The 15,255-nt window shown below is 44.6% G+C and overlaps 1 protein-coding gene across 1 annotated transcript; it reads right to left on the reverse strand.

The window, feature by feature from the left end:
- Positions 1-13,206: 13,206 nt before the first annotated feature.
- On the reverse strand, positions 13,207-14,558 carry LAGE3 (L antigen family member 3). The gene is made up of 3 exons (XM_066356481.1): positions 14,147-14,558; positions 13,719-13,847; positions 13,207-13,483 (listed from the first exon to the last, which is right to left on the reverse strand). Exons 1-3 carry the CDS (start codon positions 14,392-14,394, stop codon positions 13,369-13,371), a joined length of 492 nt encoding a protein of 163 aa, XP_066212578.1. The 5' UTR covers positions 14,395-14,558; the 3' UTR covers positions 13,207-13,368.
- Positions 14,559-15,255: the final 697 nt, after the last annotated feature.

A 15,255-nucleotide genomic window follows, 5' to 3' on the forward strand; every position in this document is an offset into this window, starting at 1 on the left:
ACAAAAGGACCAACAGCATTCAAGACTCACGTACAACAGGTAGGTAAATATAACCCTCAAGAAACACTCCTAAGCAAGGAGCTCAGGTGGCCTGGAAGATAGTACCACTGAGCCCACTTTCCTCAAAGACATCACAACAATTCGGGAATCAGAGTACAGCTACTTAATCCGTAGACAAAACAGGCAAAGAAATATGACCCAAGTGAATCAACAAGAGAAATCCCCAGAAAAAGAATTAAATGAGCCTGACCAGGCAGTGGTGCAGTGGATAGACCATTGGACTGGTACACGGAGGACCCAGGTTCGAAACCCTGAGGTCTCTAGCTTGAGTGTGGGCTCATCTGGTTTGAGCAAGGCTCACCAGCTTGAGCCCAAGGTCGCTGGCATGAGCAAGGGGTCACTTGGTCTGCTGTAGCTCCCCGGTTAAAGCACATACGAGAAAGCAATCAATGAACAACTAAGGTACTGCAACAAAGAACTGATTCTTCTCATCTCCCATCCTGTCTGTCCCTATCTGTCCCTCTATCTCTCTGTCTCTGTCACAGACACACAAAAAGAATTAAACAAAATGGAAGCAACCAAAATAACATGCAGAATTTAAAATAATGGTTATTAGAATGCTCAAGGATCTTAGAGTAAGAATGGATGATCTCAGAACTTAAACAAAGGGATAGCACTAAAGAGGACATTGAGGCCCTGGCCAGTTGACTCAGTAGATGGAGCATTGGCCTGGCAATTGGATGTCCCAAGTTCAATTCCTGGTCAGGGCACACGAGAAGCAACTATCTGCTTTCCCCCTTCTCTCCCTCTTCCCCATCTCCTTCGTTCTCTCCTACAGCCAGTTGCTCACTTGGCTTGAGCACGGGCCCTGGGTAAGTCGGTTTGTCTGAGCATCAGCCTCAGGTGCTGAGGATAGTTCAGTTGATTTGAGCATTGGCCACAGGTGGGGTCACTGGATGGGTCCCAGTCATGGCACATGTGGCAGTCTGTCTTGACTATCTCCCCTCTTCTCACTTAAAAACAAACAAAAAATCAGGACATTGAACCTGACCAGGCGGTGGCACAGTGGATAGAGCATTGGACTTGGATGCAGATGACCCAGGTTTGAAACTCCTAGGTTGCCAGCTTGAGCACGGGCTCACCAGATTGAGTATGGGGCAGGCGTCCCCAAACTATGGCCCGCGGGCCGCATGCGTCCACCCTGAGGCCATTTATCTGGCCCCCCCCCGCACTTCTGGAAGGGGCACTTCTTTCATTGGTGGTCAGTGAGAGGAGCACTGTATGTGGCAGCCCTCCAACGGTCTGAAGGACAGTGAACTGGCCCCCTGTGTAAAAAGTTTGGGGACCCATGGTGTGGGGTCACTAGCTTAAGCATGGGATCATAGACATGACCCCATGCTCGCTGGCTTGAGCCCAAAGGTTGCTGGCTTGAAACTCAAGGTTGCTGGCTTGAGCCCAAGGTCACTGGCTTTAGCAAGGGGTCACTCACTTTGCTGTAGCCTCCTGGTCAAGGCACATGAGAAAGCAATCAATGAGCAGTGAAGGTGCCACAACAAAGAATTGATGCTTCTCATCTCCCTTCCTGTCTGTTCCTATCTGTCCCTCTCTCTGACTCTCTCTCTGTGAAAAATAGAAATAAAAAAGGATATTGAAACAAACAAAATAAACAGAAGTGAAGTCTGAAATGAAGACTACACAACGAATCAACAGCAAGTTGGATGAAGCAGAGGATCGAATCAGCAATTTAGAGGACAAGAAATATGTAAGCACAGAAGCAGAGCAGCAAAAAGAAGAGGCTCAAAAAGGCTAAGGTCTCTAAGAGACCTGGGACAACAAGTGAAACAACATCTGCACCATATAGGTTCCTGAAGGAGAAGAATAAGGGATAGAGAACTTGTTTGAATAAATCATAGCTGAAAACTTCCCTAACCTAATGAATGAAAGGGTCACGTAAGTTCAAGAAGCTCAGAGAGTCCCATTAAAGATGTACCTATAGCCTGACCAGGCGGTGGTGCAGTGGATAGACCATCGGACTGGGGCATGGAGGACCCAGGTTCAAAACCCTGAGGTCTCTAGCTTGAGTGTGGGCTCATCTGGTTTGAGCAAAGCTCACCAGCTTGGACCCAAGGTCACTGGTGTGAGCAAGGGGTTACTCAAGTCTGCTGAAGGCCAACAGTCAAGGCACATATGAGAGGTCCCACAACTAGTAGTTGATGCTTCTCATCTCTCTCCATTCCTGTTTGTCTGTCTCTGTCTGTCAGACTGTCTTCTCTATCTCACTAAAAATAAATAAATAAATAAGTAGATTCATACCCAAGTTTGAAACACACTTAAATGTTTTCTAATAAATTAATGTCTCATGTTCATTTTAAAATTTAAATAAAATTAACATTCAGGTTCTCAGTTGCACTAGTTACATTTCAAGTACTTCATAGCCATATGTATTGGTGACTCAGGTAAATTACGTATTTTTTTTGGTTTGGGAGAATGTAAGAAAAATCTGACTATCTCTGCACCTTAAGGACCTGGCTACTAACTTGATGTCACAAAATTAAAAGAAAAGTAACAACTTAAAAAAAAAGAAAGAAGAAACAGCTGCCTTAAATGACACATTAGATCAATTGGATTTAATTGGTATCTTCAGAATATTGTACCCCAAAGCAGCAGAATATACATTCGTTTCAAGTACACATGGTATGTGGTACATTTCCTAGGATAGACCACATATTAGGACATAAAACAAGTCTCAATGAATTTAAGAAGAATGAAATCATATCAAGCATCTTCTCTGACCACAATGGCATGAAACTAGAAATCAACTGTAATAGGAAAACTGAAAAATATTCAAACACTTGGAGGCTAAATAGCATGTTATTAAACAAGTGGGTTAACAATGCGATCAAGGAAGAAATAAAAAACTTCCTTGAAACAAATGAAAATGAACATACAACAACCTCAAATCTATGGTACACTGTGAAAGCAGTCGTGAGAGGGAAGTTCATGGCATTACAGGTATACCTCAAGAAGCAAGAAAAACTTAAACAATCTAACCCTGCTCCTAAAAGAACTAGAAAAAGAACAGCCTGACCAGGTGGTGGCACAGTGGATAGAGCATCAGACTGGAATGTGGAAGATCCAGGTTCAAAACCCCGAGGTCGCCAGCTTAAGTATGGGCTCATCTGATTTGAGCACAGCTCACCAGCTTGAGCCCAAGGTCGCTGGCTCAAGCAAGGGGTTATTTGGTCTGCTGAAGAAGGCCCACAGTCAAGGCACATATGAGAAAGCAATCAACGAACAATTAAGGTGTTGCAACGCGCAACAAAAAACTAATGATTGATGCTTCTCATCTCTCCGTTCCTGTCTGTCCCTGTCTATCCCTCTCTCTGACTTTCTCTCTCTGTCTCTGTGTAAAAAAAAAGAAAAAGAAAAAGAACAAACAAAGCCCAGAGGAAGTAGAAAGAAGAAAATAATAAAGATTAGAGAGGAAATAAATGACATAGAAGCCAAGAAAGAAAAAAAGATACAAAAGATCAGTGAAACCAAGAACTGGTTCTTTGAAAAGGTAAACAAGATTGATGAACCTTTAACCAGAGTCATCAAGAAAAAAAGAAGGCCTGACCAGGCAGTGGCGCAGTGGATAGAGTGTTGGACTGGGATGTGGAGGACCCAGGTTCAAGACCCCGAGCTCGCCAGCTTGAGAGTGGGCTTATCTGGCTTGAGCAAAAAGCTCACCAGCTTGGACTCAATGTCGCTGGCTCGAGCAAGGGGTTACTCGGTCTGCTGAAGGCCCGTGGTCAAGGCACATATGAGAAATCAATCAATGAACAACTAAGGTGTCGCAACAAAAAACTGATGATTGATGCTTTTCATCTCTCTCCGTTCCTGTCTGTCTGTCCCTATCTATCCCTCTCTCTGACTCTCTCTCTCTGTCCCTGTGAGAGAGAGAGGACCCAAATAAATAAAATAAGAAAGGAAAGAGGAGAAATGACAACCGACATCACAGAAATACAAAGGATTGGAAGAAATACTATAAAGAACTATGTGCCAAAAAATTGGACAACCTGGGCAAAATGGATAAATTTCTAGAAACATACAATCTTCCAAAATTGAATCTGGAAGAATCAGAAAACCTGAGTAGACTGATTACAACAAATGAAATAGAAAGTTATCAAAAAACTCACAGCAAATGAAAGTCCTGGACAGAATGACTTCACAGGTGAGTTTTACCAAATATTCAAAGAAAAACTAACACCTATCCTTCTCAAGCTATTCCAAAAAATTCAAGAGGAGGGAAAATTTCCAAGCTCATTTTACGAGGCATGCATTATCCTAACTCCAAAACCAGGTAAAGACAATACAAAAAAAGAAAACTATAGGACAATATTCCTGATGGACATAGATGCTAAAATTCTCAATAAAATATTCACAAACCACATCCAGCAATATATTAAAAAGATCATACAACAAGATCAAGTGGTATTATGAGGAGGCAAGGCTGGTACAATATTTTTAAATCAATAAATGTGATTCATCACATAAACAAAATTAAAGATAAAAATCACATGATCATATCAATAGATGCAGAAGAAGCATTTATTGATCCTTTTATTTACCAGCACCCATTTATGATAAAAACTCTCAGCAAAGTGGGAATTGAGGGAACATACCTCAACATAATAAAGGCCATATATGACAAACCAACATCATACTCAATAGGCAAAAGCTAAAAGCAATCCCCTTAAACTCAGAAACAAGATGGGGTGTCCCTTTTCACCATTCTTATTTAACATAGCCTGCAGGTCCTAGTCACAGCAATTAGACAAGAAAAAGAAATAAAAGGCATCCAGCTTGACCAGGTGATTGTGTAGTGGGTAGAGCCTCAACCTGGGACACTGAGGACCAGGATCCAGTTTCAAATCCCCAAGGTCATTGGCTTGAAAACAGGCTTGTCTGGCTTGAGCACAGGCATACCTGCTTGAGAGTGGGGTCACCAGCTTGAGTGTGGGATTATAGACATGACCCCATGTTCATTGCCATGAGCCCAAAGGTTGCTGGCTTGAGAAAGGGGTCACTGGCTTGGTTGAAGCCCCCAACTCCATCAAGGTACATATGAGAAAACAATCAATGAACAACTCAAGTGCCGCAACTACAAATTGATGCTTTTCACCTCTCTTCTTTCCTGTCTCTCTCTCTCTCTCTTAAAAATAAATAAATTATGTTTTAAAAGAAGAAAAAAGGCATCCAAATTGGGAAGGAAGAAATAAAACTGTCATTATTGCTGATGACATGATTCTGTACATAGCAAACCCTAAAATCTCAGGCAAAATCTACTAGACCTGATAAATGAATTCAGCAAAATGGGTGTACATAAAATTAATATTCAGAAATCAGTGGCATTTTTTTTATTTTATTTATTAATTTTAAGAGAGGAGAGAGAGAGGGAGAGAGAGAAAGGGGGAGGAGCTGGAAGCATCAACTCCCATATGTGCCTTGACCAGGCAAGCCCGGGGTTTCGAACCGGCGACCTCAGCATTTCCAGGTCGATGCTTTATCCACTGCGCCACCACAGGTCAGGCTCAGTGGCATTTTTATACAACAACAATGAACAGTCAGAAAGAGAAAGTAGGGAAACAATCCCATTACTATTGCAACAACAACAGAAATATAAAGTACCTTGTAATACATTTAACCAAAGAGGTAAAAGACTTGTAGTCAGAAAATTATAAGACACACTGAAAAAAGAAATTGAGAAAGATACAAACAAGTGGAAGCATATACCATGTTCATGGATAGGAATAATTAATATTATTAAAATGTCAATACTGTCCAAAGCAAGTTATAGATTCAATGCAATTCCTATTAAATTACCAATGGCATACTTCACAGATCTAGAACTAAGATTCCAAAAATTTATATGGAACCAAAATGAACCCAAATAGCCTCAGCAATCTTGAAAATGAAGAACAAAGTGAGAGGTATTACATTACCTGATATCAAGCTATCTACAAAACCATTATGACCAAAACAGCCTGGCACTGGCATAAGAACAGGCATATAGATCAATGGAACAGAACTGAGAACCCAGAAATAAACCCACACTTTTATGGTCAATTAATATTTGGCAAGGGAGGCAAGAGTATACAATGGAGTAAAGACAACAATCTCTTTAATAAATGGTGTTGGGAAAACTGGATAGGTACGCGTAAAAAAATGAAACTAGACTACCATCTTACACCATTCACAAAAATAAACTCAAAAGGGATAAGTGACTTAAATGTAAGTCATGAAACCATAAAAATGCTAGAAGACAGTTTGGGCCTCGGGAGAAAAAAAAAATACTAGAAGAAAACATAAGTAGTTTTCAGACATATCTAGGAGCAATATTTTTGCCAATATGTTTCCTTGGGCAAATGACATAAAAGACAAAATAAATAAATGGGACTAGGCCCTGGCCGGTTGGCTCAGCGGTAGAGCGTCGGCCTAGCGTGCGGAGGACCCGGGTTCGATTCCCAGCCAGGGCACACAGGAGAAGCGCCCATTTGCTTCTCCACCCCTCCACCGTGCTTTCCTCTCTGTCTCTCTTTTCCCCTCCCGCAGCCAGGGCTCCATTGGAGCAAAGTTGGCCTGGGTGCTGAGGATGGCTCCTTGGCCTCTGCCTCAGGCGCTAGAGTGGCTCTGGTCGCAACATGGCGATGCCCAGGATGGGCAGAGCGTCGCCCCATGGTGGGCATGCCGGGTGGATCCCGGTCGGGCGCATGCGGGAGTCTGTCTGACTGTCTCTCCCCGTTTCCAGCTTCAGAAAAAAAATGGAAAAAAAAAAAGAAAATAAATAAATGGGACTATATCAAACTAAAAGATTTTGCACAGCAAAAGACATCATTCACCATTACCAAAGTTAAAAGATAACCCATTCAATGGGAGAACATATTCATCAATACATCTGCTAAGGGCTTATTAACCGAAATTTATAAAAAATTTATAAAACTCATCACCAGGAAGACAAACAATCCAATTAAAAAAAATGGCTTAGTTGCCTGACCTGTGGTGGCTCAGTGGATAAAGCGTCAACCTGGAAACACTGAGGTTGCCGGTTCAAAACCCTGGGCTTGCCTGGTCAAAGCACATATGGGAGTTGATGCTTCCTGCTCCTCCCCCTTCACTCTCTCTGTCTCCTCTCTATAATGAAGAAATAAAAAAAAAAAAAATCTTAAAAAAAATGGCTTAGTTGATTGGAGTGTCATCCTGATATGCCATGGTTAGGGTTTGATCCCCAATCAGGGCACATACAAGGATTAAAGCCTGACCTGTGGTGGTGCAGGGGATAAAGCATCAACCCGGAATGCTGAGGTTGCTGGTTGGAAACCCCAGTCTTGCACAGTCAAGGGACTTACGAGAAGCAACTACTATGAGTTGATTCTTCCCGCTTACCCCCCCCCATTTCTCTTTTTTTAAAATCAATAAATAAAATCTTTGAAAATAAAAAAGGATCAACCAATGAATGCATAAAAAGTGGAACAAATCGATGTTTCTCTCTCAAATCAATAAATAAAAAAGGGTTCCTTTTTTATTTTTTAAAGACTTTATTTATTCAATTTTCGAGAGGAGAGAGAGAGAGAGAGAGAAGGAGGAGGAGCAGGAAGCATCAACTCCTATATATGCTTTGACCAGGCAAGCCCAGGGTCTTGAACTGGAGACCTCAGTGTTTGAGATCGATGCTTTATCCTACTGCGCCACCACAGGTCAGGCTCCTTTTTTATTTTTTAAATTTTTATTATTGATATTAGACCGAGAGGAAGGGGGTAGAGAGAGACAGAGACAGAAAGAGAAAGAGTGTGTGAGACAAGAACATCGATCCATTTCTGCGTGTGCTCTGACCAGGGATGGAACCAGCAACCTCTGCGCCTCCGGATAATGCTCCAACCAACCCAGCTGTCAGGGCAGTGCAGGCTTTGTTTATTCTCTTAATAACCATTGTGAAATTACAGAAACTAAGCCACTGAAAAACTTAACTGGTAATTTTTAATCTTGGGGGGAAAAAGAAACCCCCAACATTGAACAGAACCGTTTAAGGAGAAAGAGAAAGAAAGCAGAGTAGATAATGGTGTAAAATAGCTAAATTCTGTTATATCTATCAATAATAAAGGTATTAAGAATGATTTCTGCCTGACCTGGTGGTGGTGCAGTGGATAGAGCGTCGGACCGGGATGCGGAAGGACCCAGGTTCGAGACCCCGAGGTTGCCAGCTTGAGTGCGGGCTCATCTGGTTTGAGCAAAGCTCACCAGCTTGGACCCAAGGTCGCTGGCTCGAGTAAGGGGTTGCTCGGTCTGCTGAAGGCCCGCGGTCAAGGCACATATGAGAAAGCAATCAATGAACAACTAAGATGTTGCAACACACAATGAAAAACTAATGATTGATGCTTCTCATCTCTCTCCGTTCCTGTCTGTCTGTCCCTGTCTATCCCTCTCTCTGACTCACTCTCTGTCTCTGTAAAAAAAAAAAAAATAAATAAAATTAAAAAAAAAAGAATGATTTCTAAGCGTCGACCTGGAACACTGAGGTTACCGATTCAAAACCCTGGGCTTGCCCAGTCAAGGCACATATGGGAGTCGATGCTTCCTGCTCCTTCCTCCTTCTCTCTCTGTTTCTGTCTCTGTCTCTCTCTCTTCTCTAAAATGAATAAATAAAAATAATTTAAAAAATAAAAAATAAGTTAAAAAAAAAAAAAAGAATGATATCCGCCCTGGCTGGGTGGCTCAGTTAGTTAGAGCATTCTCCCAAAGCACAGAGGTTGTGGGTTTGATCCCCAATCAGGGTACATACAGGAATAGATTAGTATTCTCATCTCTCTCCATTTCTCTTTCACTAAAATCAATTTTAAAAAATCTCTTTAAGGTTGACACTGTCCATTGTGCCACCACCTGGTCAGGCAAGAATGATTTCTTAAAAATAAGTAAGTAAGTAAGTAAATAAATAAATAAGTAAATAAATAAATAATATAGAGCCCACCGGTTGTGACGCAGTGGATAGAGTGTTGACCTGGGATGCTGAAGACCCAGGTCCAAAACTCCAAGGCTGCCGACTTGAGCGCAGGCTTGACAGCTTGAGCATGGAGTTGCTGGCTTGAGCATGGGATCATTAACATGATTCCAAGGTCGCTGGCTTGAGCCCAAGGATGCTAGCTTGAGTAAGGGGTCGCTAGTTCAGCTTAAGTACCCCTGGTCAAGGCATGTTTGAGAAGCAATCAGTGAACAACTAAGGTGCAGCAAATATGAGTTGATGCTTCTCATCTCTCTCTTTTCCTGTCTCTTTCTCTCTCAAAAGAAAAGAAAAGAAAAGAAAAGAAAGAAATAGAAAAGAAGGCAGAAAGAGACCCTCCCTATAGGCACTACAGCTGCTGCATGCTGCCAGGTGAGAGTCTTCATCGTCATCATCATGACCACCACCATCTACCCCCACTGTCAGCATCTCTCTTCCTCCAGCTCACAATGTCAGACTTCACGTTCTACAAAGGCAGGCTTTGTTCACACATATGGATTAACAGAGACTGCATTAACCTGTCACTTACTAGAAAGAACCCCCCAAACCAGACGAAATATATGAAACACAGGCTGTGAAGAAAACCAGCATCAAATTAATAAAGGTCAGCGATCTCTGGGAGATGAGAAACAAGAGGTCTGCCCTGCTGACTGCCAGGAGGGCGTCTCCTGGCACAGTCCAATGAGCACCCCGAGTTTAGGAGATGGAGCTGAAATTCTCAGCACCTAGAGCTTGTGGGGTAGAGGACTGGAGGGCAGGAAGTGGCACAGGGCAAGAACCCTGTGTATCCTCAAAAGGTCCTGCTGAAGTATTCCACAGACCAGCACAGGCATGTGAAGAAAATATGTGAGGCCGCGGGAAGAACCACCTGAGGGATGAAAGGTAATGATGCGGCCCTGGCCGGTTGGCTCAGTGGTAGAGCGTCGGCCTGGCGTGGGCCTGGCGTGCAGAAGTCCTGGGTTCGATTCCTGGCCAGGGCACACAGGAGAAGCGCCCATCTGCTTCTCCACCCCTCCCCCTCTCCTTCCTCTCTGTCTCTCTCTTCCCCTCCCGCAGCGAGGCTCCATTGGAGCAAAGATGGCCCGGGCGCTGGGGATGGCTCCTTGGCCTCTGCCCCAGGCGCTAGAGTGGCTCTGGTCGCAACAGAGTGACGCCCCGGAGGGGCAGAGCATCGCCCCCTGGTGGGCAGAGCGTCGCCCCCTGGTGGGCGTGCCGGGTGGATCCCGGTCCGGCGCATGCAGAAGTCTGCCTGACTGTCTCTTCCCGTTTCCAGCTTCAGAAAAATAAATTTAAAAAAAAAAAAAGAAAGAAAGGTAATGATGCCCAGTGCTCAAGCAGGACAGGGACTAGTGACTGTCCCCATGAAATCGTGTGGTAAACCTCACAATTGGGGAGATATTGGACAAGGTGCTCAGAAGGCTCTTGCCTCAGTAAAGTGGAAAAAAAATGACTACTACACAGAAAGGGCCCACGCAGCAAATCTTCAGAGCCAGACTCTAAAGGATCCAACTGTTTCCAAGTCACTGAATAGCATCCAGAACAAAGCTCAAAATATATGTCTAGGAATAACTACAAAGAAATCCAGCACCCAAGGGGAAGTCATAATGTCTGACATCCAACCTAAAATTACCAGGCATGCAGGGAGGTAGGAGAGGGTAAAAGGGGGATAATGGGTGATGGAAGGAGGGAGACTTGGGGTGGAGAACACACAATACAAATGATGTATTACAGAACTGTACACCCGAAACCCATATAATTGTATTAATCAATGTCACTCCAATAAATTCAGTTTAAAAAACTTCAAAATAGTAAAAGTACCAAGCATGCAGAGAAGCAGGAAAATACAACTCCGTGAGAAAAGATATTAACCAAATAGAAGTAAAATCTTCTTTTTTTTTTTAGTGTGAGAGAGAGACAGAGGCAGAGAGAGGGACCAACAGGAGAGGAGAGAGATGAGAAGCATCAATTCTTTGTTGCAGCACTTTTAGTTGTTCATTGATTGCTTTCTCATATGTGCCTTGACAGGGAGACTACAGCAGAGCCAGAGACCCTTTGCTCAAGCCAATGACCTTGGGTTCAAGCCAGCAACTTTGGGCTTTAACCAGTGACCTTTGGGCTCAAGCCAGTGACCTTGGGCTTCAGGCCAGTTACCATGGGGTCATGTCTATGATTCCACACTCAAGCCAGCAATCCTGTGCTCAATTTGGTGAGCCCGTTTTCAAGACAGTGACTTTGGGGTTTTGAACCAGGTTCTCAGCAACCCAGGCCGATGCTCTATCCACTGTACCACTGCCTCGTCAGGCAAAAAACAAAACAAAAACAAAACATCCTTTTTTTTCCTTTTTAAAATATTTTATTTATTGATTTTACAGAGGTGGGAGGGATGGGACAAGGAGTAGCTGCTTCATTCTAGCTGTTCACTGGTTGCTTGTCATATGTGCCTTGACCAGGCAAGCCCAAGGTTTTGAATTGGAGACCTCAGCATTCCAGGATGACACTCTCACCACTGTGCCACCACAGACCAGGCATAAAACCTCCTTTATTCTAAGAAAACATGATCAGCTTGGACAGTCTGATGGCATCTATAAAAGAGCTGCTATAATATACAGCTGATATATATAATTTACAGGGAGTTCATGCTTTCCACTGAAAGACTTAAACCAATTGTCCCAGCACTTTTCTTCACTGACCTGAGACAAGGCCAGTCAGCCTACAAAGCTCTGATTTTAGTCTTTTCGGATTGTTTGTTCTCATGCAAACTCAATTTTTCAAAAAATTTTTTGATGCTTGACCTGTGGTGGCACAGCAGATAGAGCATTGATCTGGAACTCTGAGGTTACTGATTAAAAACACCAGGCTTTCCTGGTCAAGGCACATATGAGAAGCAACTATGCATTGATGCTTCTTACTCCTCCCTCCCGCCTTTCTCTTTCTCCTCTCTAAAATCAATAAATAAAATCTTAATTTTTAAAATTTTTTAATTTTTTGTCAAGGAGACCTAACAGTGACAAGGATATGAGAAACCAGCATTCTAGTGGAGGTTACATTTTCCGTAGTGCAGTTTTGTACTATAGAATGAGAGCTTTATAAAGTAAATCATAAATATTTAACTCAATAGGTATACCTCTTGGAACCTATCTTAAGTAAAGAGTTATTCATGCAAAAATTTATATACAAGAATTCCATTAGCCCTGGTCAGTTGGCTCAGTGGTAGAGTGTCACCCAGTATGTGGATGTCTCGGGTTCAATTCCTGGTCAGGGCACACAGAAGTGCCCATCTGCTTCTCCACCCCCTCCTCCTGTTTCTCTCTCTCTCTTCCTCCTCCTTCAGCCATGGCTTGATTGGACCGAGTTGGCCCTGTGTGCTGAGAATGGCTCCATGGCCTCTGCCTCAGGTGCTAAGAAGAGCTCGGTTGCTGAGCAATGGAGCAACACCCCAGATGTGCAGAGCATTGCCTCCTAGTGGGCTTACTGGGTGAATCCTGGTCCAGGTGCATGCGGGGATCTGTCTCACTGCCTGCCTTCCTCTCACTGAATAATAAATAAAAAAATTAAAATAATTCCATTGAATCATTACCTATAACAGGACAAAAATTGAAAATAATTTAATCAATAATTACATTGTAATATATGTTATACCTCTATTCAATAATGCTTTTGAAAAATTTTTAGAATGTTAGATGAAAAATATTAGTAAAGATGCTAACCTTGCAAAATATACATTGTATCTTTATTTTACATTAAGTATATAACTACAGCTATAAAACTAAGGAAAGCCCTGACCAGGTAGCTCAATTGGTTAGAGCATCATCCAGATACACCAAAGTTGCAGGTTTGATCCCACATACAAGAATCGACCAATGAATGTCTAAACAAGTGGAACAACAATTGATGTTTCTCTCTCTCTCTCTCTCTCTCTCTCTCTCTCTCTCTCTCTCTCCCTTCCTTCTTCTGTAAAAATAAATCAATACAAATTTAAAAAGAAACTAAGGAAAGATTCTAAAATGTTCACAGTAGTTAATACTGCATGACAGGACCCATCTTCCATTTCCTAAATTGTCTTCAGATACCTTGTAGTGCTTGAATATACAGTTCCCAGACTTCTCCTCCGACCCTGGGACAAAGGCAAGATTATTAGGAGCTGCTGTAGGTGAAAAGAAACTCAGACATGGAATAGTAACTCAGTTTTATTTGCTGCTGTGACAAACAGGTAAAAAACCAGGGCCCCAGAATAAAGTGGTAACTGCTGCAGGAATCATTGCCCTAGGAAGGATCCATTGCTGAGGACCAGATACAAGATTGGGCCTCAGCCCCCTTTTCCTAGCCCGGGTTTAGCGGGAAAGAGGTGGCCCAAAGCGCTGCATGGTCTTCATCACTAGGGAAAGGTGGTCAAGAAAGTTGATGATGGAAATTCGGAGGAGGCGAGAATCTTCAGCTCTCCAGCAGCTAAAAGTGAAGGGGAAAAAGAAAATGAAGTTAGAGGTGGTGGTTCCTTTCTTCTTTGCTGTCCCTCAGGCATTACACTGAACCCTTTGCTGTCTTCATTACAACACCCCCTCAGACAGCACCAAGTCCCTTCCCTGGATCCAACTCTTCCTTGCGTGTCTCCGCAGCTCCAGTAAAGCACCCTTCGGTGGAGACTGGCCCAGCCACCTGGGGCACACCCTCTTCTAGAGCTTACACCGCTAGGACGCTGCCGCTCACTGTGAGCGCCTTCTGAACCGCATCTCGGTGGGGTTCCGCATCTGGGGCCAGGGATCCACGCGCGATGTCCGCCTCCAAGGGGGATGGGAAAGGCACACGGAGGTCACTGGTGGAGATTCAGTTAAGGCACCATCCACACTGACTTTGTGTCGCAGGTCCTCTCTCAGGCCACCTGGTCGCACCCCCTCCAGACCACTCTAACCATAACTCTCACCAGCCTTCCCATTGCCCCCCTACTCTAATTTCTTCTTCCTGTCCAGACTGACCCTAGCCCGTACATACCCAAGCTGCGCCTGTTTCCCTCGGCACCCTTTTCAGCCCCGACCTGTCTGTCTCTCTGCACACAACGCAACCCTCCCAAAAGAGCTCGCAATGTATTCCCTGCTGTCCCCTCGGGTGGGATACAATATACGTAGTCGATTTCCTGGCCTTCTGGCCGTGAGTGCGGTGTCTCCACCCCGCCCTGAGGCATGCTGTGATCGCGCAGCACACAGAGCTCCGCTGGCTTCAATGGCCACCCGGCCCGATCCGCGCGAGGTGCCGGAACCATCCTGGCCGCCCTGGCAGTCGGCTCCGGTGAGGCCTACATCGGCTACCTGCATGGCCGCAGTGCTCCGCCTTCGACCCCACCCCCGGAGCGCGGATCCAACCATCTGCTTTCCCCGCGGGTGGCTCAGAAACTGCGGTTCCTTCCAGAAGCCCCACCCCTTCGCGCTGAATCCGCCCCGCAGGCCTGCGCTAGCAGGACCTATTGAGGGCGCCCCGTGCGTGGTCGAGTCCCACCCAGCTGGCCCTGCCACCCCATGGCAGCACTCCCTCACGAATATCCTCCCCTTAGCGCGCAGTTAAACTGGGGATTCCCAGAACTCCAGCAGAGACACACTCCGCCCCATCGCCGCCAGTTCGGTTGGGCGGGAGATTGGTTCTCTTCCAGCCAGCCCTGCCAAAGTCGGGAGACACCTCATTGGCTGCCCAGCCTATGAACGCTTTCTCATTAAACTCCGCCCCTTAGAGCGAAATGTGATGCCAGTGCTCCTGCGGAACCCGCCTCCCTTACTCCCAACCTCGTATGGGGCCACAGTACACAGGGGCTAATTTCCCGCCCTGTCCTTTCCCTGAGCCCAATGTCCCCAAGAAATGTGCCTCAATGTCCTTGCTGTGATTTGCGGAGGGAGATGGGGTCGGACGGCCCACAAGGTCTACAGCTCTGTACCCTGCCCCCATCGCCGATGTAGGTGGAGAAACTAAAGGAGGCTTTAAATGGGGCGACGAGTCAATCATATTTGCCTTTTAGAAAGGCCACTAAAGTAGACAATGTGAAGGCCAAGCCTGCCTGCAGGGAGACCCGCACAGAGGCAAGGAAGGAAAATAATAGGGACCTGAGATAAAGTAGGGACAGTGGGAATAGGGCTATGTCATATTGAAAAATAAGAATACAAAACTAAAATCAGGCCTGACCAGGCGGTGGCGCAGTGGATAGAGCTTCGGACTGGGATGCCGAGGACCCAGGTTCA

The sequence above is a fragment of the Saccopteryx leptura genome, chromosome X (assembly GCF_036850995.1).
Source record: "Saccopteryx leptura isolate mSacLep1 chromosome X, mSacLep1_pri_phased_curated, whole genome shotgun sequence".
NCBI classification, from domain to species: Eukaryota; Metazoa; Chordata; class Mammalia; order Chiroptera; family Emballonuridae; genus Saccopteryx; species Saccopteryx leptura.